The 23,201-nt window shown below is 47.3% G+C and overlaps 1 protein-coding gene across 4 annotated transcripts in view; it reads right to left on the bottom strand.

The window, feature by feature from the left end:
- The window catches only part of PROX1 (prospero homeobox 1), a 48,721-nt gene extending 31,877 nt beyond the window's left edge, over positions 1-16,844 (bottom strand). The window contains exons 1-3 of one of the 4 annotated variants that reach the window (XM_068675968.1): positions 16,424-16,844; positions 7,600-9,388; positions 1,132-1,239 (exon numbers count right to left, since the gene is read on the bottom strand). In XM_068675968.1, the coding sequence (XP_068532069.1) occupies positions 1,132-1,239; positions 7,600-9,321 (1,830 nt within the window). In that variant the 5' untranslated portion in view covers positions 9,322-9,388; positions 16,424-16,844. Of the gene's footprint in view, positions 1-1,131; positions 1,240-7,599; positions 9,389-14,701; positions 14,847-15,401; positions 16,367-16,423 lie in introns of those variants that run through there. The other 3 variants (XM_068675971.1, XM_068675969.1, XM_068675970.1) reach the window with 3 other exon arrangements.
- Between the last annotated feature and the right edge of the window lie 6,357 nt (positions 16,845-23,201).

Raw genomic sequence — 23,201 nt, 5'->3', positions numbered from 1 at the left:
CTTTATGGACGCTGCCACCATCCGCTGGGTGCGTGGCGCTGAGGGAGAGCAACCTCCAAGGGCACGGCTGTGCGGGCAGCAACGCACTGCGCCGCGCGGGTGCATGCAATGTCACGGGGAAAATAAAGGGAAAAACTGCCAGCAAACTTCACCAGGGGAAGCCGGTCAGCAGAAACCGGGCCAAGTTCACAAACCTGTGGGATAATCTCTCCCTAAGACTGAAAAAAAAAAAAAAAAACAACATAACCCAAAAGTGATTAAAAGAAGGATTTCTGTAATTTGTGTGTGTCGGGGGGTGGGCAATGTAACAAACTAATTTAAGCTAATGTAATGTTTATAAAGTTACTTAGATAATGACACCATGTATGCCATTATAATCATTAAAACCCAATCTATGTGTGTTTTTTTTTTAAACTTAGATGATTAACACAAAATCAAGTTGATGTGAAGGAACAATTACTTTTAGAAAAAAAATCAGGAGGTCCTAATATTCTGTAGAATGAGGGAGGATGCAGCTGTATGTCGACAGCTTTCATATCCTCATTTGAATAATGTGGCCTGAATCTGTCACTTTATTCATCCTCCTTATGCTCAGTGTACTCTGCATCAACAACAAATTAAGTTGTAAATAAGAGACAATCATCACTTTTGTTTTTAAGCAGCTTCTGCATGGAGAATTTCAATGTACTGTTTCTTTTTGACAGAAAGAAAAGGATTCTGCACTGTGCTTATGTAAGCACAAATATGAGGAAACCAACCGAAATGAAACAATAAGGGAACACTTGAGAACTGCTCCAAAATGTTCTTGGAAGTATATTTCTACCACCACAGAAATCTCTTTTTTGATAGGATATGTATAATGGAAATTGTTTGGTTTAGTGTAACGATTATCCTTACTTTGCTCTGAAATGTCTTTTTTTTTTTTTTTTTAATTTAAAATCCTCCAACCTCTCCTTTCCTCATCCAGGCAGAGGCAGAGTACAACTTCAACAGGAAAAAAAAAGCGCGTAAAGCCAGCCGTAACCTCTGCCTACCCAGAAATATCACTGATCTCTGACAGCACCACACTTCTCCGTGACCAAACACAACATGCAGTAAGGAGAGCGGGGGGAGGGGGGAAGATTTTCTTACCTTTACGTCCGAGAAGTAGGTTTTCAGCATGTTGGAACTTGGGTACCGGGTGTAAAAGAACATGAGCTTGGCCTTTTTCAAGTGGTTCGGCGACAAGCCTTCCTGCATGTAGGATGGAGTTAGTAAAGGAAAATGCTTTTCTCGAGAAGGCTGTTTCTGAGTGTGCAGAGCTCCCAAAGTGTCCCCTTACTGCTGCACTTCCCCAGCCTGCAGGAGAAATTAGTAACACTGAAACTGCCGCGCTGTCATTTTCTTTAACATAGCAAAATGAGGTATGAGAGGACGTGCAACGAAAACACTGCGTTTCCTATCGCTTTGGGTCCTGGGTCTCGGGAATTTTGCAAGTTTACGGCTTGTGCACCATATGTACGTTCACTTGTTGCTAAGGGAACAAATGCACGAAGCATGTGCCACAGAAAACTTATCAGGAGCTTTTTCTCCCTCTCCTTTGCAATTCCAGCCAAAGTTTGTTTTTCTCTCTGCGTTGTGCTGCTCACACAAAGCAGAGCTAGCGCATGTGCCTCACACGCAGGTGCTGCATCGTTTTGAGCAATGTCTGCTACGGGCAGCACGTTTCACCTGTTTCATCCCTGCCTTAGCATCCCCAGTTACTCTCTCTAATCCCATTACTGCTCTGCTTCAGTGGCTGCCTGGCTAATAAAAGCCAAGTTTTCTGGGAGGCAGAGCCCCTCCGTCCCCACAAACCTACCCAACTTGTCGCCTTCTGGTTTAGCCAGTTAACTCCTCGGAGGAGGAAGCGGCATTTGGGGCTAAGTGATCGATAAATGCGGGCTAGCAGATCAATAAATGGCCACTTACCCTATAAGGCAGCCTATTTATCCTGGAAACATCATTACCTTTTAGATCTGTAAACAGAAGCAACGAAAACAGTTCCCAAGGGAATGTGAAGCTAACCATAACAATCTCGGCTTGCTGATTTTCTCCCGGCTTCTTGGCTCCCTTTTGTGCGCTGCGCGCGAGGACGGCTCTGGTCACATCTGTGCCGCAGGCTGGCCCTGCCATTTCCTCAGCAAATTAATGGCTTTATAATTTATCAGAAATGAAGATGCACGTGGAGAAAATCAATGTGGCCCCCACAAGGTCAATTAAGGGTTCTTCCCAGAAGCTTCTCCGAGGACTGTTTCTCCTAAACACAATTGTTGAAAATTTCACTCCTTTCGCACCTGATGGCAGGGGAAGGCTGACCCAGAAGAGCACAGGCACACTGCAGCCGCCGTGCCCCCGCCACCAGGCCGGGCACACACTGGCACAGAGCATCTCCTGCCAGGCCTTGGAACCAGGAGCACGGACACATTTTTAGCAGCAGGCTACTGAGATCACCCGGGTTTTTCATCAGAAGACCCTTTTCTCTAATTTGGGAAACTGACTGAAACCCACTCCTTTATTCTAGTGATAAGATTTGTTTTTAGATTGGAGAAATGTGGCATTAAAAAAAAAAAGTCATTGATAATATTAATTTAAAACCCTCTTATTATCTGGAAGTACACGGAGAACGGCTGAGCTGAACTTGCATTTTGTTTTAGATGCTTGCTGATTACAAAGAAGATAATTTATGACTGACATACTTCTTGTGCCAAGAGAAGAGTTGAAAGAACCTCCAGTTACCTCCATTAGACTGATAGAGAAGTCTAAAAGAGCATTACACTCTGCAGTGCCATCTGTCAAAATACGTAAGTGAAATAATAGTAGCAAGCTGTCACCTATTGCTTAGTGATAAGAGTTTTAGACAAATCAAAACTTCTACACCAGAAATCCCTTTTGTTACACGATCATTTCAGGGAAGCGAGGGGCTGAGAGGGAACTTCAATAAGTAAAAGAAATAAAAATCCTAAGTCTCCCTAATTTGTGATTCCTCCGACACTGCTGACAGGCTGTTATCAGGTTTGGCATACCCTCTCTTTCAACGCGAGCTAAAAGATGGACTTAAACTTTCAAAAAAAAAGCTCCCATATTTGCTGGATTTAAGCATATTAGGCAGTTGTCTAAGCATTTTGATTCCTTTTGCATTTAGGATTTTTAAACATTTTCTGCCATAATGCCAGGGGATATTGATATTGAATGAAACACGTATTAAAAGATGTTCTGAGACTCAAATTCCCAGAAATCCATTTTCTATTAAAATTATACTTGTTCTTAAGCACTTGGCAGCCTTAAAGCGATATCAAATATGCAACCAATCTGTATATCTTGCTCCTAAGGTTAACGCTGTCCTGTGATAAAAGATCTGATCTGTGATAATCTAGCAAAAAATAGTTAATGACAGACTTAAGAGCTAAGAATTAGATAACCCATTGCTATTTCAGAAAAAAACTGAACTGACCAATTGCTTAATTTCCTTTTTAAGTGCTTGGGCTGAAAAGCAACTGTTCTTCCAAGAAAGCACTAGCTGTTTCCAGGATACTTACACACGCACAATGACTCATGATGAAATAGATTCAGTAAACATACAGCTGTACTGAACACGAGCTAAGCCCCATTCAAGGCCAGGAAAGAAAACGAGCACAAATAAATATTAAGGAGGTAAAGGGAGGAGGGGTGCCGAATGGAACGCAAACAAGCTCTGTCCCAGCAGCTCATGTGGCTTGCCTCAATTCTCCCAGCTATAGCTTTGTGAAGACAGATGACATTCAATTCTATGGGTAATGCAAAATAGACAATAACTGCTGAAACTTGAGCCAGCTGCCAGGTGTAAAAAAAAAAAAAAAAAAAAAAAAAAAAAGGAAAGAAAAAAAAAGGAGAGAAAGAAAAGATGATAAATCCATAAATTAATGAAAGACATCTGCTCAGGAACATAAAAGATCAGAGAAACAGTGTACTGCAGCTGAACCTAAAGCAGTGTTCAAACAACCTGAGAGCCTCAGCGCTGTGCGCTTACACGGTGCGACGCAGCCTCACCTCACCCAGCAGCAGCAAAAAGGCAAAATGTTAAGAAATAAGAAGCGAAAGGCTGGGAATGAAACCTATATGTGCTCCTGTGTGTTTTACCAAGGAAGCAGAGAGATAGCACTGCACTGCATTTGTCTCATTTGCACTTTAATCCTCAGGGATAGCTATCCTCTTTTGCAAAAAAAAATATTATTCAATGAAGACAATTTTTCACTTCTGTTACTCTCAGCCTGAGTTCCCTGAAATGCTCTAGCAGGCTTTTCTATCCTACATGCACTGAGCAGAAGGAAAAGAGGTAAGAATGGGCTGTATCAGGTAGAAAATCTGCACTGCCAAAGCCAAGCTGCTGCTTAAGTTACACCTCAGTTGCTCTCAATAAGCAAAGCTCCAAATCGCTGTATCTCAAAGCATCTTCAAGACCCTCTAAAGAATGGGCCAGCTGGAAAGTACTCTTCTGTCGCTCAGGTTTTATCAACAGCACAGTTATCCAGCTTGCTGTACAATCGCTCATCTTTTTTTTTTTTTTTTTAAGTTTAATTAGTTTAATTCTAGTCAGATGTAATAACTCCTCATTTCAAAATGTTGTAATTCGCTAATTACAGCTTTCACATATTGGGACTGTGAAACTCATTCCAGTTGGATTGGAATTCTGCTGAAAAAATAAATAAATTGCAGAAAGTTTCACTCGTGTCCCACAGCCCTCCAGTCAGAGAGAACACGCCAAACTTCTTCACCTTTACAGATGTCTTAACAGCACACAGGCTACTGTTGTGCTTCAATTTTGATCTATGCAAATGTTTTGGGACTGAACAAGGCTATTTTTCTTGAGATGCAAAGAGGATGCATGACAAAGGAAGACCGTGCAGAAAAACAATTGGCTGTCTGTTTCTTTCAGAATTTGAATAAAACTTAATATTTGATTAAACAGATTAGTTTGCAAAGATATAGACTGCATTCAGGACCAAGATGGGAATTCATGCTGCAGGTGCATCTTATCTTGTTTAGCAACATACGCAAACATTAACCGTTTCCTTCTGCAATTCAGCAAAGAAAGATCAGATGCATTTCACAGGCGTTGGTTAAAAATAAAAAATAAAGAACAGGCTGGTGCAGTGTTTTAGCCTAGGACTAAAACCTGAACTTGGCTGTATCTGCTAGTCTTATGTTCTCATCCTGGCTGTATTGTCCAGGAAAACAGATGTTGCTTTCTGCAGGGAAGAAAGATCTGCTTCTCCCAAGAAATATATTCCTTGTGTATGCACACTCAAGCATGTAAAATAAAAGCGCCACAACAGAACCTACCACAAACAAACCAACCTCCGTACTGCGCCTTTCCCTGGAAACTGCAAGCTACCTGGGCAAATGAGCCGCTGCTAGAAAACAAAAACACCCCCACAGCTGAACTGTACATCAGGGCACATGTCGTGTAGAAATGCTCTTTAGTAAATTTGTTTTCCCTAACAAGTCTGCACCCAGACGGAGCGCTTTCCCAAGGGCAGGGGAAGAAGCAAGGGCAAGGAGAGAGGCAGGAACTGCCCCAGCGCTCAGCATTTCCCCGGCTAAGCCCCAGGACAGGGCTCTCTCAGCCCGGTTTCAGCAGGAACAAGGAGCTCTGCTAAGGACTGCCAGTGGGGAAGGGCAGGAGAAAGGGGGAGAAACGGCAGGGGCAAGGCAGAGATGCTCCACAGGTGGAGGGGATCACCTGATGCCACACAAATACTCCCAGTTCACGCATTTTTCCTCCCTCACCACTTCTCTCCCAGGATGGGATAACTACTTTTACACCAAAATAATCAGTACGCCTCTGTATTGTCTAGCAGAAATTATTTAATTGCCCTGGCCTGAATCCTGCCCTCGGCTGCCACTCATGCTGACCTCAGGACTGCTCTGAGAGCATCCCCACTGCATTTCAATATGCAAGAATGATTTTCGGTTTGGACCTCCCAAAGTAACAGGAAGTAACTAAGAACGATGCTCCCTTCAGACTGCCTCCCCTGTTTTGCCATACAGTATATAAGGCAAGGTGAAGATTTGCCTGCTGCAGACGCAGCAGAGAGATCTTCCTTGGGATAAAGGGCCCTCCAATATCACGTCCACTGCCAGCTGGCTCTTGAAAACACCCACAGCTAAGGAAGGTGCTTTCAGAGCCTTTCTCCTACAGAAATGGCACTATTCACACTTTTTTTTTTTTAAGATAAAAACCATTAGACAGCAACAATTCCTCCCCCCGACCTGGTCTAGGTTTGACAGGAGACCTTCTGGGGTCTGGGGATGGGTGGTGGCCCTGCAGTGTCTGCCTCCATCCTGGTGGTGCCCACTGCCACAGGAGGGACCGGCCACACCAACAGGAGAAGCAGATGACCCACAGGTCCCCAGCCCTGCCTGCACCCTTCCCACATCCACAGAAGACATGCTGCAATTCCCCTAAAGTCACCAGAGCTGCTAATTGCCTAGAAGACACCCATGGTGGGGCACGGCCTCGTGCATCTGCCCTCACATGACAGCCCTGGGAAGGGGAAAATTTCCTCGGTGTCACTGCTGTTACCCGGGCTGGGGCAGAGTTATCCAGTCACTACTACTGCCATCAACTTGGGAACAAAATTATCTGCTTCTAAGGCTCTGTGCTTGTGCTGCTGCCTTTTGTTGGGATCTTGGAGCATGGGAAAATGCCCATCTACCCTTCATTTAAAATCCTCAATTTTTGCATGGGGCAGACAAGGCATTTTATTAACTATTAATACAACTGTACTTGGAAGAAAAATCTTTTGACCAAAAAGCACATTAGGGGAGACGATGCAGTGAGTGGGAGGTGTTACTACTAAAAAAGAAAGAAAAAAAAATTTATGCTAGTTTCCAGGAAAAAAAAAAAAAAGACTGTCTGAATTTGCCTAAATAAAAGATGGACTTTATTATTTTATTTTTTTTTTAGCAGGGGAAGTGTCCTGCAAATTTAATACAGCTGAAGTTTTATATTTAATTGTTCTCTCCAGCTTTCTAAAATAATTTGCTTTGTGTACGTTAGGACAAAAGATTTCTGTGTATGGCTGAACAGAGGTTAATCATGCATAGCAGGCAGCTGCACCAGGGCTGAGGAGCAGACCTCTGGGTGGGGGAAAGAACTTGGTGCTGCCTGAATAGATCAGTACCTGGATCTTTTGTGCTTTATTTCCCTTACGTGAGAGCTGATGACACACAAATGACCAAATGCTGTCTCTTTGTGAGCTCCAGCAAGGCCACCGTTAAAACAGGCTGTTTTGGGCGGGGAAGGAGGTGGACAAGCAGTGTTTTTGGACGGGTCACCTCCTGACCAGCAGAAAGGAAAACCCAATTGGACAGTCTAAAATGTTGGGTGGATGGGTGTCTCTTTTAATTTGGATGCTGTCACTGAAGGATTACCTCTGGTTACCACCCCGTGTTTTATTTCACCAGGCAATTCCCCTGCCTGCTCCTCCCACCAGTGCCCCCAGCCCCAATGCCCTCAAGACATCCCCACGGGGTGGGGTGGCCCCAGGTCCTCTCCTGCAGGCCATGGGGCGACCGCTCGCCTTCAGAAAAGGATATTGCACTTCCCGAGTAGGGCGAGATTTCGGACATGTCTTGCAGGTCGCCACACTCGGACTTTATGAGGGACAAAGAGAGACCTTCTGCGGTGCTGGGGGGGTGCGCGGGTGAGCAGGGGTGGTGGTTCATGTGGTGCGACGACATCTTGGTCCTCAGACTGGTGGTCTCCCGGGTCAAGTCCAGGGACTCGGGGGAGGCGCGCTCTTTCCCCGGGAAGGAGGCCGACGGGGCGCCCAGGGGGCTCTGGAAGGGGTAGGCCATGAGGGGCAGTGGGAAGGGGTGGCGGAAGGAGGAGGTGGAGAAGCCGGCGGTGGCTGAGAGTGGGGACTGGTGCAGCGAGGCATGGTGGCCGCCGGCCGGTGGGGCCGAGGCAGGCTGGTCGGAGGAGTTCTTGCGGACAACGAGGGGCAGTGCCTCAGTCTGGTCGGTGGCACCGGGCATGGGGACACTGCCGAAAGTGTCAAGGGGGTTTGGAATGATGACGTCCCCGAAGCACTGCAGGCGCTGGTTGGCCGTGTGGAAGTTGTGGTTCTCCCCGTTGACCGCGAACCTCGCCTGCGGGATCTGGAGAGGTGGGAAGACCTGAGGAAGCTGGCGGGAGGGCTTGGACGAGAAAACTTTAACCACTGTGTCCACAACTTGCGACATGGCGGTGTTCAGTTCCTGCTTCAGCGTCTCGGCCAAGTGTTTGCCTTCAGGATGGAAGGAATTTGGCCCTTGCTCCTTCTCCTTGGGACCTTCTCTTTTCGGTTTGTTCTCCGCGATCTCCTGCTCCCGGATGAGGGCCCGGGCCCGGTCAATGAACTGCCCCGGGTCCAGCTCGCACATCTCATTGTCCGACCTGCCAACAGAGTCCCCAGCCCGGGCATCCATGGTTTCAGAGCGCATGCTGTCTTCGGACAGGTTGCCATCTTCATCATTTTCAGAGTCGGTGCTGTCGTAGATCTGGTAGAACTTCTCCTGCAGCTGGCGCAGCTGCTTCTGCATGTCCTCCAGCTGCTGCTTCAGCTGTCGGCGCTCCTCTCGCTTCTGCTCCTTCCTCGCTGAAACCAGCTGCTGGAAACTCTGCTGCTGCTGCTGAGGCAGCTTTTGCTTGCGTTTGTTTTCTCGGTAGCTTTCTCGGGGACTTACAGACTGCGGAGCTATTTCTCTTTCGTTTTCATTGCCCCTTAATGCCACGCTGGGGGAATGGCTCATACCCCGAATGATATTCTCAACCCGGGCGCGTTTAGCTCTCAGGTGCTCATCGCATAACCGATCCACATCAAACTGGCTCATAGTCGGCCTGCCAAAAGGGGAAAGACACTCTTGGGGGCTGTCTCTTGAAGAGTTGCTGCATACATCCTCCTGATGTACTTCTGAGCCTGTACTAGAGAGACCGCTGGCTTGGAAACTGGGCTCCGTGCCACCATTTTTGTTCATGTTATTTTTCAACAGCTGGGAAATTATGGTTGCTCCTGGAAAAGGCATCATGGCATCTTCATACGAGTTCGCCCTCTTCAGCAGCTTGCGGAGTACATTTGACTTTTCCCCATCTGCATGCTGCACCACTGAATACTCAACATCCTGCTCTGAACCTTGGGGATTCATGGCACTAAAAAACGTCGCTCTTGCCTTTGCAAAAAATGCAGATGCTGTCCCTACCGTCCTTTTCACTCCAATGTCAACTCTTCTTCTCTTGGTTTGCCTGCTTAAGAGGGCTGTGCTGTCATGGTCAGGCATCACTGGACTGTTATTGTGCCATCTTCAAAAGCTTGTCAGCTGGGCTCAGCTCAAGAATCCTGGGACCCTGGCCAACAGAACAAAAGGACTGATGAATCATTTTCTTTAAATTTCTCCAAATTTCCTGACCTCAATCCTGAATAAAATGCAAAATGCATAGGCTCTGGGATTTATGGCACATTACAATTATTGCAATTTATTATGCACTCTGCTTGAAATGAAACATTTTTAAATATTTCTGCTCCACTGGTTTAAGATGGATTAAGATTTAAAAAAGCAAAAACTGCTTAAGCACCAGTAATATGATTCTCTTGCACAAATGCCTAAAATGATACTGTTTATCTTCAGAAGAAAGAGTAGATTAGAAGAACACAGCCTCTGACAACCAATTGATTAAATTTAGGGCATTGAGATACATGTTACAAAAGAAGATGAAAGTACTCCTTATTTAAGATTTATTGTTAAAACAAGAAATTGTATAAAATTTGGATTAAAAAAATTCAATTGCGATGTAAAAACTGTAATTGTGGTTTTGTATTTTAAAGAGAGATAAAACTGGTAAATAAACATTCGAAGGTCAGAACAACAACTTTCACTTAATTGTAGGCAGGATAGTATACGTGCATGTGAAAGGCAGAGAAACAGAGATGCATTTATGCTTACAGCGTAGAGGGAAAAACTCTCTTAAATAATTAGGGAAACATTTCTTCAGCAAGGCAAAAAAATGCATTAAAGCATTTTACGGCCAGGATTATAATATTTACATAGATGTGATTAAATAAAAGCCAAAATGTAGTTCGTTAACACAGCATCGTATGTACCAGAGACTACCCACAACAGTGTTTTGAATTCCTCATATGTTCTTCCCTTTTTCTTAACTTACGTTCTCCAAGTAAGCCCCACTACCGAAGCCTGAACGTTTTGTATTTCACACACTAAACTCGACATTAAATTTTTCACAGAGCAGAAACGAGGCATGTTCAGTGCCACATCTCTCTGCTTTGGAAAAATCTCCAAGAACAGCATCTCAGATGCCCAGTGAAGCCCTTCTTACGCTTGATATTTTGAATACACAGAATCTTATTTCCTGTGACATGCAGAAAAGATGAGAAAAAATATGGAAAGATGAAAGTAGAAACATCAATCAACTGCGTGAGAAAGGAAGATACCTCCTCTTTATATGAACTCTCATTGTTTCCCAGGAACACAGCATAAAAAGATAACACACTTCCTTGCATTTTGTAAAAGGCTCTTGACATAATTTGTGACTTATTAACTAGTGATGCTAAACTCACATTAGACACAAAGCTCTGGACGCTCTTTACCATTTCTTAAAATTTAACATTCAGTAAAATTAAAATATTTTTCATGCGACGCTTATCTAATATTAAACTTTACATTTGCTTAACAGAGCACAATCTTCACAATAACAGGGTATATTGCCAAAGGCAGCATGCAGACTTTTTGGAATTGCTCCCATCTCTTTCGGTTCACCTGTAAAAACATCTACGTGCTCCCTAGGACTGCATCTGTGGCTAGTTTTAAAGAATGACTACCCATGCAAATAGGCATAATTTCAGCATGAAATAATCTGTAAAATCAAGACAGTAGTCAATGCTTAGTCTGCAACCAGGATGAAAAAAAAAATGAAAAGGAAAAAAAGCTTCTAATACTTAGAAACATTATGTTTATTCTGCAGCTTTTGCCCACGTATTCTGGATGTACTGAAAGAATTTTCAGAGATTTGGTGTCACGGTTATGCAAGGGACGTGATGTTTGTTTTTGTTACTGGCTCCTTGCATAGAGGAAAGCAAAGAATGATAAAAATAAAAAAAATGTCATGAATTCAGATGGGAAATCCAGAGCCTCACATCATTACCAGGACACTGCCTTTAGAGATCGCTCCTTATCACATTAGAAAGTGGAATGGGGAGACCTGACGATAACAACACGGTAGCAAGGAGCTCTGTTGCAGGGGCCCAACTGTACCACCTGCATGCCAGGTAGCATTGCACCCTGCAGACAATGCTCCTGAGTCCACGGCATGCTCGGGTACCAAAATCCTGCTACGTGCCAGTGGCAGAATCAGGCCCTGCTGGGCAGTACGCATTGTGAAAACCCATCTCCTGCTTTCTTTGAATTATTGCAAAAGAAGCAGACTTTGGCTCTAACGATTATATCTTCCTTTTTTTAAAAAAAATAAAATAAAATTAGAGGAGTTGGGTTTTCAAAAGGGTTGGTTTTATAAGTGAGGGGCCAGGTTGGCAGGGGTGGGAAGGGTGACACGCCACCCCAGTTGCTCAGCAGGAGATACCAGCACAGTGTGAACCATGGTCAAGGTTGACCTTCCAGTCTAGCGGTGTTCATATGAAAGTGATATAAACTAATTGCAAGATAACTGTAAGAGCTCTTGCATGCTGCCTGTACGATACTCTGAAGGCATTCTGTGTAAAGACAGTAGTTGCCAATAGGAAAAAAAACAACCAGCACCGAAAACCTTCGTGCCTTTCCTTCCGTTTCTGCAGTCAAGCTCTACTTGACTAAGATCCAGCAGTATGTTCCCACACTTGCACCAAAAACCTCATGTCAGGTTCCCAGTTTTGCACGTTTCCCAGCAAATTCAGGTGCCTGAACGCTGTTTCCCGCTCTCTTGCCCAATCCCAACCAAGGACACACATGGGGAGGGCTCGCTGTACCCTTGAGTCAGCAGCTCAGGAAATAGGCTGTCCTGCGCCAGGTTGGAAGGTCATTGCCACGCATCCTTCCTCCCCAGTGTCCATCTTCCTCCCCCCGAGCCCCTGCAGCAACAGGCGTGCAGCAGGAGGTGCTCTGCAGTGGTGCCCCCTCCTTTCCTCGCTGGAAGCACCAGAGGTATCGTGCCCTTAACCGAGGCATTAAGCAATATCCCCCGTTTGCCCTGGTGTTACACTGAGCCTACAGCCCGCCAGCGTTAAGGCTTGCAGCCCTTTCGGCTCATAGATGAGAAAAACTTCTACTTTAGCCTGGCACAACGGAATGGACGTCAAATGGCCAGTTAGTGTTTTGGTCATGGAGGACCAAAAGCAGTTCAGACCCCAAGGGAAGTGGAAAGTCCCCTACAGCATGATGCAAAACCCCAGCCACAGCTGGGAAAATTTGATACTGGTGAGATTAGAGCTGGGTTAATAGAGAAGTCTTGGAAAAAAAGAAATTTAGGAAGTTTGTGTCCTTTACATGGTACCAGCATTTTGGCCATGTATTGTCTCAAACAGCGTTTCATCCACCTACCGTCTTCGGACAGCTATCCAGAAATACACACTTCGAAAGATAGCTTAGATCATCAAGGTCCATGTACAAATCTTTAGGAGCCCCATTTCTTTATGAAATATAAGGCTTGAAATTCTTGACGGTTAAATTTGCTTTACAGGTCACTTTTAATGCTCCTAGCTTACCAATGAGTATTTTGTTAAATTTACTCTCCACATCTAGAGCCTCAACTCTCACGGTGCAGCTTCCTCTGGAACCGAATGCTTTCCATTCCCATGCAACTCAAAAATACAACTAAGGCCTCAGCACTTCCTAAGTCCACCCAAAAGCATGCCGTGCGTTACTGTATTTGCAAATTTACTTTTGAAACTTTTGTTTAAGAAGACTTGATTAAAATGCAGCTATGAATAACTTCTTAATAGCACCGTGGCTACAGGCATGGATTTATTTCATATCCATGTGATATGCACTGACTGTTAACTGAAAACGGATTCATTTCTAGGTACCGCAGACTTCCTGTTCCCGAACCTTTAGCTAGAATGGTATTGAGAAAGGAATAGGACATCAGGTATTTAACCGCACTCATTACAAAGAGATTGATTTCTGTAATCAATTTTATTAACTCATCTACAAAGGTGCTGATCATTTTCTCCCATATCATTCATACACCTATGAGATATAACGGGGATTTAATTTCAATCTCACCCTACTTAGCCGCTCTGAAGGAACTCGGTCTAACCTAACATGCTCAAGTGATAGGGAACAGCCATTGAATTCACAGCAGTGAAGTGCAAAACTTGACAAATATTCACTGGTGAATGCAAGGAGCTATCAGTTTATAAAGCTGAAATCAGTCCTATCTTTTCGCAAGCCAACAACTTTCTTTGGTCCAGCGTCTGCCTGCTTGATGTCAGCCCATCACACCAATACTACACGGGGAATTTACCACGCTTCTGTTAACAGAAATATTTAAATCTTTCGCTCTAAAGCGCTGCACTGAGTATGGATTTGCCAGAAGCAGCCACGAAGAGCAGGACGAAAATTATTCCAGTCAACAGCATTTCCCACACAAAACCACAGCTAAAATCTGAAGAACAGCTGACACTCATTCACCATAAGTCTGATAAACGCTAAAATAACTTCAGCTGCTAAGGAGAAAGTACCACCTTTTCGTACGGTTTTGACACAAGTTTTCTTGGGAGAAAGGCTTATCTAACTCCCTCAGTTGAGACATGCCATAAAGCACCATGAAACAAGGCAGAAACAAATAGCACCAACAACTACTTCGTTAGGATTTACCCGTAACAAGAGGTAAAAATCAGAACGTGATTTCCTCCAAAATTACACTACCTGCTCCTGAGCATGCAACAGAGAAGCCAGCAGGGCCCAATCCCGCAATGCCTTCAGCAAGTCCTGCGAGTGCCCCACATCCTCAGTTCCCATCGACTACAGCACACTGACAGAGCTCTCTAAGAGGAGGTGTTCGGCATCTCATTAGTCCTGGCCTTTATTTTGGGGAGACGCACGGCCCTCCACCAACTATCTGCGCTCTGCACTCACTGCCTGGGGAAACAGATTCCTTCAACGAGAAAAAGAAATCGAGCCATTCAAGGTGCAAAATTGAAAACATTTCCCTCCTACCATGCCGGCTTGGTCCTTGCTATTTCACTTGTCATGAAGAAAATAACTCACGTGGACTCTGTGCATAGACAATACTGAAACGGTTGCAAGACACATTCCTACTGCAAACTCAGCCCAAGTTCTCCAAGGGTTTTTTCCCATGCTCCACGATGCCGTTAAATCAGAGTCCTTGAATTAGTTAACCTAGCAGTTAGTCTGCACTTTGAGACAGAATAAATCATTATTCAGGGAACTACAACCACCAGTATTTACAATTCTGCCCCGAATCAAATTAAATTCCAATTTCCAAACCTGTCCAATCTTACGACTGCCTTCATTTATCAGCCGATCATAAAAAAGAAAGAGAAGTCGCATGAACCGGGAGGCCTCCGAGCTCAGCTGGCAGGAAAGTCAGCTGGAGGCACTGCCGGTGCCATTCGGCCAGCGGGAGACAGCTCTCGGAATAATTTCATGGGGAGCTGATAGCAAAAAGTCTCTACCTTGGAGTTTTTACCTCGGCTCGGCTCCTGCAGCGACGATCCTCTATCCACCCCCCGAGCACCTCCCGGCCCGGGATACCTCGGAGAAAGGCCAAAAAGCACCCAAAACGAGCAAGAAGGGGCCGCGGAGGCTTCAAACTTTCCCTGATTGACGGCTGCTCGCAGCCCAACCGAGGGGAGAGGAGTGGGGAGGGGGCTCGGGGGGCGGGCAGCGCTCGGCGGCGGGGGGCGCAGCGCCGCGGGCATTGCGCGGCTCGGCCCCGCCAGGTGCTGCCCCCGGTCCTCCCCCCCCGCAGTTTTTTCCCGGAGCAGCGGAGACCCCCGCCCGTTCGGCCGGAGGTTCAGCATCCTCCAGCCTTGCTGTGGACCCCTTCCCGTCGGGGCCCCGCAGCCCGCCTCGGTTTTGGGGTTCTCCCCGCGGCGGGTTGCAGACCCTAAAGCCTCCTCTCCCCCCCCAGTCCCCCCCCCCTCCCGCGCCGTAACTCCGTTTGAACGCATGGCAAAGTGCTTCGGGGCGCTCGGGAACCGTAAAAACGCTCAGGAGGATCTCCGGCAAAAGCTAAGGGAAAAAAAAAAATAACCCACCTCCCCCGATGGAATAAACAACCCCAAACAAGCAAACAAACAGAAAGTAGCAGCAAGCCCAGCGCTCGGCCACACCAGCGCTCCTATCCCGCGCCCCGCATCCCATCTCCCCGTGTGCTCGCTACCTACCGCTCCAATCCCATTTTCTCCACATTTGCCCAATTCGCAGCTCGTCCCACCCTTGGAAATGACAAAGTGATCGCAACGAGGAGTAGACTAAGAATAATGATAATAATAATAATAAAAAAAAAAAGTCCCTGCCCTTCCCGGCCGGGGTTAAAAAGGAGAAGTAACGACATGCAAACGGCAGGCAAATGGGAAGGGACAAAAAGAGCGGCGGCGATAATAAACAAGACAAAGGGGAGCCTCGGAGCACCCGAGCAGGAGTTGGAGGCAGGGGATGGGGAACTTCGGCGGGGGGCAGGAGGAAGCCAGGACCACGAAGAAGGAGCCCGAGAGCCGCCGCATCTCCCGGCCCCGCCGAAACGCCCCCGAGCAGCGGGACAAGACAAAAAGGAGCCCCCCGGGGGCGAGGGGGGGTCCCGCGGCGGGGACCTGCGGCCGCCCGGTGGGAAGTCTGGGAAAGGGGAGCGGGGTTTGGCAGGGGGGCTCGTCTACACCCCCCCCACCCACCCTTCTCTTCCCCGGGTCATTTAAAGCAGCCCCAAGTGGGTATTTTTAAAAAAAAAAAAAAAAAGGAAAAAGAAGAAGGAGAACGAAGAAGGAGAGAAGGAGAAAGAAGGAAAAGGAATAGAAGGAAAAAGAATAGAAGGAGAAAAATGGAAGGAAAAAATAAAAGGAAAAATATATAGAAGAAGGGAAAAAAATAGAATGAAAATATAGATGGAAAAGAAATAGAAGAAGGGAAAATAATAAAAGAAGGAAAAAGAATAGAAGAAGGGAAAAGAATAGAAGAAGGGAAAAGAATACAAGAAGGGAAAAGAATACAAGAAGGGAAAAGAATAGAAGAAGGGAAAGAATAAAGAGGGAAAAAGAATAGAAGAAGGAAAAAAGAAATAGAAGAAGGTAAAAAGAAGGAAAAGAAATAGATGAAGGAAAAGAATATATGGAAAAAAATAGAAGGAAAAAATAGAAGAAGAAAAAAAGAAGAGGGAAAGCAGGGGCTGAGGAGAGAGGGAGAGGATACTTACTCGGTGCAGAGGCGACGAAACTGAGCCTCTCTTTTTTTTTTTTTTGCCGGTGCAAAGAGAGAGAAAGGGCGACGCGCACATGCACGGCGCGCCCGCGCCCCGCTCGCTCAGACGCGCGCTCGGAGCAGCGCCGCTGCTGGGGGCTGCGGGGGCTGCGCGGGGCTGCGCGGGGGAGTGTGCGGGGCCGTGCGGGGCTGCGCGGGGCTGTGCGGGAGCGTGCGAGCGTGCGGCGCCGTGTGCGCGGCGAGTGTGCGGGAGCGCGGCGGGGCAGGGCTGGGCAGGGCTGGGGCTGGGCTTGGGGCTTGGGCTTGGGCTTGGGGCAGGGCTGGGGCTGGCCGAGCCGAGCCGAGCCTGGCCAAGCCGAGCCGAGCCGAGCCGCGCCGCGCCGAGCCGGGCGCTCCGCACCGCCCCAAGATTTACTTTAAGACACAGCTGAAGGAAACAGGAAGACCCGACGTCACGCTCCGAGTGACGTGGGCCCGGCCCGGCGCCCAATCGGCAGGCTCCTTGGGCCGGGGGGGGGCCGGCGAGAATTTGGCAGGAGCCGGGGGAGGGCTCCGGGGGGACCCCGACACCGCCCCGGTCCCCCCCCGCCGGCCGGCGGCGTGGGGCGCGCACCTGCGTGGGGCCAAAAACTTCGCCCAAAGTCGGCCCCGGGGGCGAGAGGGGACGCGGGGGGGCTCCGCGGGGGATGCCCGGGGGTGTCCGGGGTGCTGCGTGTGCGCGGAGGGGTCCACGCGTGTTTCCAAGCGTCCCCGCGCCCCGCCGCGCTTGTGCCGCGCGTGGGGCAGCGCGATGGGGAGCGGGGCTCGGCGGCGCTCCGAAAGTTTGGGGCAAGTGGCGGGCACCCCGAGGCGGCTGCCAGCCGCCTCCCGCTTTAAAATCGATAGGAGGAAAATTAAATTCTCCTCCTTATCGGCTCTCAGCGGCAAAAAGGAAGGATGCTCCCGGCCCGGCCGGCAGCGCAGCGCCGCGGTGTGCGGGCAGGGAGCGCCCGGCTGCTACCGCTGCGGAGCCGAAATTTGGCCCGGGGGGGCGAGGGCAGGCACCGCACCCGCGGCTCCGGTTGGCTTCTCCCCCTCCGACAGCCCCCTGCCCGCTTTTCCCCATCTGGAGCCCCCCGGCCGGCCCCACGCGTGGGTGCGCGCAAGGTGCCGGCACCCCCGGTGCCTGCCCTGGGCACGGACACCCCGTGGCTGCAGGAGTTTGGGACCCCAAAGCTGTCCCCCACCCCGGGACCAGGCTCCTTCTGCCCCACCGGGACCAGGGTCACGCGTGGGGATGCAATTCCCCGGTGGGACAGGGTGCGGGGGGGTGCTTTTAGGGGCCACCTTTAGGAAAAAGGGATGCTGAGCCCCTGGCTGGGTCCCCGCGTGTCCATCACGCCTTGCCGGGTGCCAAATTCAGGCTCCCCTTGTAGCCCTAAGTGCTGCAGGGGCTGCGGAACAAGGGTGCAGAAGTGTGCCTGGACGCGGGGGGAGATAGGCTAAATCTGGCGGGTGAGTGACTCTCCTGAATTCTTTTCCTTTTTTTTTTTTTTTTTTTTTTTAAAGGACACTGGGATTTGTGCAGAGGTGAAGCCGAATGGTTGCAAACACAAATCCATAACTAAAAACTATCTGCCTCTGCCAGTGGGCTCATCACCACCAGGGCTCAACTTCGCCTCGACTGCCACCGGTTTGCTCAAGGTGGAGAAAAGAGAAACTGAGGCACTGTGGGTGCAGCAGCGTCCCCAAGGTCATGCAGCCTGGGTCCCTTGCATGCCCCCTTCCACCTGGATGCCCCAGACCCTATGTCCCTTTCCATCGCAGAGGACAGGCAGCCTTTTAAAAAGCGCAAGTCAATATTTCAAAGCCCAGCAGTAAAAGTAGTCCCCCACCCCCCCGAATCATAGGCCCAGTGATGGGGCAGGCTCCTGGTGCTGCAGGTGGGTGCGCAGCTGGTGGCCCCTCACTGCCCCACAGCCCCCGGCCAGCTGCACACGGGGTCCCAGCAGTGAGCTGAGGTCCCATGTCCCTTGATAAATGATAGATCTCAAGTAGCTTCCCATAAAGTCTGTTTCCTGAATTTTGAACCTCTCCCCCCAAATTAATTCACATTGACAAAGTTTGGATCCCTAGTCAGGGGGTGCAGGCTCTCTTCTCCTGCCCCACTGCCACCAACTAATGCTTGGTGTCTCCAACTTCAGACCCAAATACTGCATTTCCTCCAGATACAGGGCTCATCAGGTCTATGTTCAGCCAGCTGTGAGCTTTGGCCCGTCAGAAATAAATCCTCCTCCAAATTTTGGTACCTCAGACTAGAAAACGTTCACTGCGAGCTGACAGTTTTCTGCATGTGTATTTGTTTCTTCAAGGGGAAAAAGCAGATGCAAGAAACTTGGGAAAACTTTTGAAATGTGTCCATGGCCATGGGTGATTCCTCTGTCCCTTTGCAGTACGACAAGAAAATTGGAAGTGACAAGGGTTTATTGTTGGGACTGCCTTTTCTTTGATCATTTTCCTTGCGCTGTCTGCTCACAGCAAATGAAGTAAAGAGTTGTGAATACATAGCAGGTTTTCTTTTCTTCTTTTTTTTTTTTTCTTTTTTTTTTTCTTTTTTTTTTCCTTTCCTTTTTTTTTTTTTTTTTCCCTAAGGGATGGGGAAGGACCAAGCACTTTCATGTGCAAAACAAACAAACAAACAAAAAACACATCAGGCATGATTCTGCTCTTATTTACACTAATGATAATTCAAAATAACTCTACTGATATCAATAGATTATCAGCAGCATGGTGTATGAGAGAACCTTTCCTCACCTCCCTTCATCCTGGCTTCTCCTTCCAGAAAGGAAACCTTTGGAGGAAAATGTCTTTAACCTGGAGAGTAAATGCAACCTAGATGGTTCAGCAAAGTACAATTTAACTTAAGAAGCTGGTATCGATGGAAATAGAATTGTTACCAAAAAAAAAAAAAAAAAGGAAAAAGAAAAGAAAAGAAAACCTCCAGAGAAGAGAAAGTGAACTAAACTAATCCTATTAAACGTGGTAGCATGTTTCTGTGCAGTGCGCTGAGAGATTAAGCACAGGAAAAGGGATAAGTGCTGCTTCAGTTTCACTAAACTAATGTGACAACTTGTCATTGGAAATCTTTACAGCTTGTTAGCAGATGACTAGCTGATTCAGATATGTTTTCTACCATTTCCTTTGTGTCTGGGGGTGGTGTTTTTTCTTTCCTGTTCCTTTCTTATCCATACTGCTCTATTCTGCTTTTTAATCCTTCATGTCTCCTTCAAGTCAAAACATTTAACTTGCTTTAATCAATATTTTGTTTTGAAGATGTCCCTTGACCTTTTGTTTGTGCAAATTAACCTTCAAGGGCACCTCATTCATTCATTAACCTCAGTGGGATGCCGTATCCCTCGGACATGGCATTTTAGGATGCATAAAACATTTATGAACATTTAGAGATATTATAGTGAATGACTGTAATGCTGCTGCTAATACTACTGTTAATATATTTGCTGTCCTTTTCTTTTCTTTTCTTTTCTTTTCTTTTCTTTTCTTTTCTTTTCTTTTCTTTTCTTTTCTTTTCTTTTCTTTTCTTTTCTTTTCTTTTCTTTTCTTTTCTTTTCTTTTCTTTTCTTTTCTTTTCTTTTCTTTTCTTTTCTTTTCTTTTCTTTTCTTCTCTCCTCTGCTCTCCTCTCCTCTGCTCTCCTCTCCTCTGCTCTCCTCTCCTCTGCTCTCCTCTCCTCTCCTCTCCTCTCCTCTCCTCTCCTCTCCTCTCCTCTCCTCTCCTCTCCTCTCCTCTCCTCTCCTCTCCTCTCCTCTCCTCTCCTCTCCTCTCCTCTCCTCTCCTCTCCTCTCCTCTCCTCTCCTCTCCTCTCCTCTCCTCTCCTCTCCTCTCCTCTCCTCTCCTCTCCTCTCCTCTCCTCTCCTCTCCTCTCCTCTCCTCTCCTCTCCTCTCCTCTCCTCTCCTCTCCCTTGGCTCTCCCCCCCACCAAAGGCATGATTGTTGAGTAAATGGAAAAAAACATTTTACAACATTAAAGGAAGACTGTTTAGAAAAGGAAGGCCCTGCTGAGGTGTAGAGGAAGCCTGTTTATTAACACTGGACACCTCTTATCTCAGGCAGCTCCAGATGGATGTCCCCTTGGCAATTCCCACTCTGTGCCAAGTGGGGTTAAGCAGGGTAACCACCTTGATGTGGGCTGGTGATCACCAGGGGATCATCGGCTCCTTCAGAGAGAAATTTTAGCAGAAACCTGGGGTGGGGGAGGGAGAGCCATCAGGTCCCAGCATAAAAAGCTTGCACGTGGCCAGATTTACCTTTTGTGGCTGTAAATTGCTTGCTGCCTGGGACAGAGCCAGGTTTTGATTGAGAGATAAAGTAGTTCAAATCTGTCAATAATTAACTGTCACTCAATTAAGGGTTTCTTAACAAATTAGCACTTGGTGGCACCTAAGGTGCAGGTTTTTTCATGGGAAAAGGCTGACGGAGTGACATTGGCCATTAAGCTTGCCTGCCCACCGAGTATCACCTAATGTCCTGCTTGGTTTTAACACCACTGTGCAAATCTGGGGAACTGGTTCCCAAACCCTGTTTCTGCCAGGTTGCTTTTAAGATTAACCATTTGTGCCTTTCCAGGCGAGGCAATGCAGGATGGGGCTGTATATAAGGGCGATAGAGGTAGCTTTTGTGCCCCTTTGGTAGCAGACATTTTGCCAGTTCCTTTTCACCCCTCTCTGAACCAGCAACACTGTGGGCATGTCATCCCCCTCTTTGCCTTCACCGTCCCTTCAGAAATCATAAGTGAATGCAGTGTGGGCAACGTGGTGCTGGACAAGTCTAAAAACAACATATAAGATGCTCTCCAGGTGGTTCTTCTTGAACAGAGACTTTGGGGATGCACACCTATCTTGTGCCAAACCTCATCCCAATGCAGCTTTCTTTCTATTAATCATGTCAGAAGAGCTGCCAGAGAGTGACCGCTCTCAGCCTGTGCCACCCTACCACGGCTCAAAGATCTCAACTATTTTAGCAGCCTCCATGGGGAGGGGTTAGAAGCACATAAAAAGTACCGTGGGCTGCCCTGTCTGCCCTAGCAGTGGTGTTAAAAGTCTTAAGAAGTTTAAAGTCGTAAAGCAGGAGAAGAGGAAGCGATTTGGTAGTGTAAAACCCTACTCTACCCCACTGAATAATCAAAGCTGGTATTGAACAGGAAACGTCGTTTAATTTTATAGACTTTCTTTTGGTTGGTTGGTGTTTTTAAGAGAGGGGAAGATATTTCTGTAGAGGGATTATAACCCAGGGAAAATTATTTTGATGATTTTTTGTGTGTGTGTGTGTGTGTGCTGAATTAATTTATTTTTATATTATACAGCCACAGCTTTAAGGAGCCATCTTCTCTAATAAAAACCATTCCTGGTATTTTCAGGGTGCGTATTATCTGTCACCACTAAGGACACAGTCCTGACAGGCACTGAGGGACAATTTTTTCCGGGACATAGATGCATCTAATAACAATTTAAAACAATCTCAAGGGCTACACTGAGAATTTTAAGAGTGCAGATGGCTGGGTGTGTTGTAAAATCCTGAAAAAGACAATGGGTTTAGGAGCCCAGAGCAGAACATAGGGTGAGTGTAGGTGTCTGCAGCTCGTCCAGCTCAGGAGATGTGCTCCTTGGTGCTTCGGTGCCATCTCTGTGTCTGGGCAGCCCCTCAGCGGGTGGCTGAGGACTGGGGTAGCTGGGGGTCTGCCAGGAGCCAGGACATGTGCTTTCTCCATGCCTACTGGCTCCAGCAGAAATCCACTCGGTACTGCTTTCTTTGCGAGATGTCCTCATGGTGGTGTCAGTTCCCATCTTTCATAGGACAGCCTACAAGTGAGGGTGTCTAGCCTAAGGGCGGGAAATTTGCGTTTAACACTTTCCTCATCCTGAAGCCAGGCAAAATCGAGGCTCTCTTCTCCCAGAAAAAGTGCCCCGGCCACGGGGCTGTGAGATGGGATGTTCCTTTCCCCTCCTTTTGGGGTTTCGCCCTGCTGCAGCAAAGGACCGAACTATCACAGGGCTGAAAGGAGAAAAAAAGGAGTGAGCCTGAGTTTGTGAAAGGTGAATGAACTGGGGGGGAGGCACCCTAGGCTCTGCACACAGGATTACCTAATTTACCTGCCCACGATGGCTCTCTAATGCAGAATAAGTCTCTAGCCTAGGGAGGGGAGGACACAGGAGTCCCCTAGTCCAGGTGATGCACGCCCCTGGGGCATGGTCTTGGTCGTGCCCCTTTGGCAGCAGCCTGGGGTCGGCTCTGTGGTGCTGCACAGCTTCCCTGCAGCGGGTGGAGGATGTCCCAGCAGTGAGCACAAAGGCACTAACATCTCCTGCGGGTATTAGCCTCGAGTAGCTGAGCCAGAGGTACCTGCATCATGTAAACAATTCATCCCGGGGTGCCCTGCGCTGCCTCCGGAGTTACTGGGAGTTACCAGTGCTTCGCACTCCACAGCGGCAGGGCGAAAATAATGTAGGTGCCTTTTTCTGGAAAGGAAATACATCCTTGACATAAAGGTCAAATGGCATTTATAACAACATTAATAATTTCAGAGCATTGTGCTATTGGATTCTAGGAATGATTAGACCTACTTGGCAATGCTATTCAGTTGCTTTTGCAAGAGAAATACACTGTTTACCTCCTGAGAGATTCATAAGGAAAAAAAATCCAATCTATATCAATGAGTAAGATATTTTCCTTACCAGAGATATTGATTTAAATATTGACTTCACTGCTGGAGGGTTATTTC

Source organism: Anas acuta, chromosome 3, assembly GCF_963932015.1.
Source record: "Anas acuta chromosome 3, bAnaAcu1.1, whole genome shotgun sequence".
NCBI lineage: Eukaryota > Metazoa > Chordata > Aves > Anseriformes > Anatidae > Anas > Anas acuta.
Note: the sequence above shows the minus strand (reverse complement) of the source record. Positions and strands in the feature narration are given on the sequence as shown.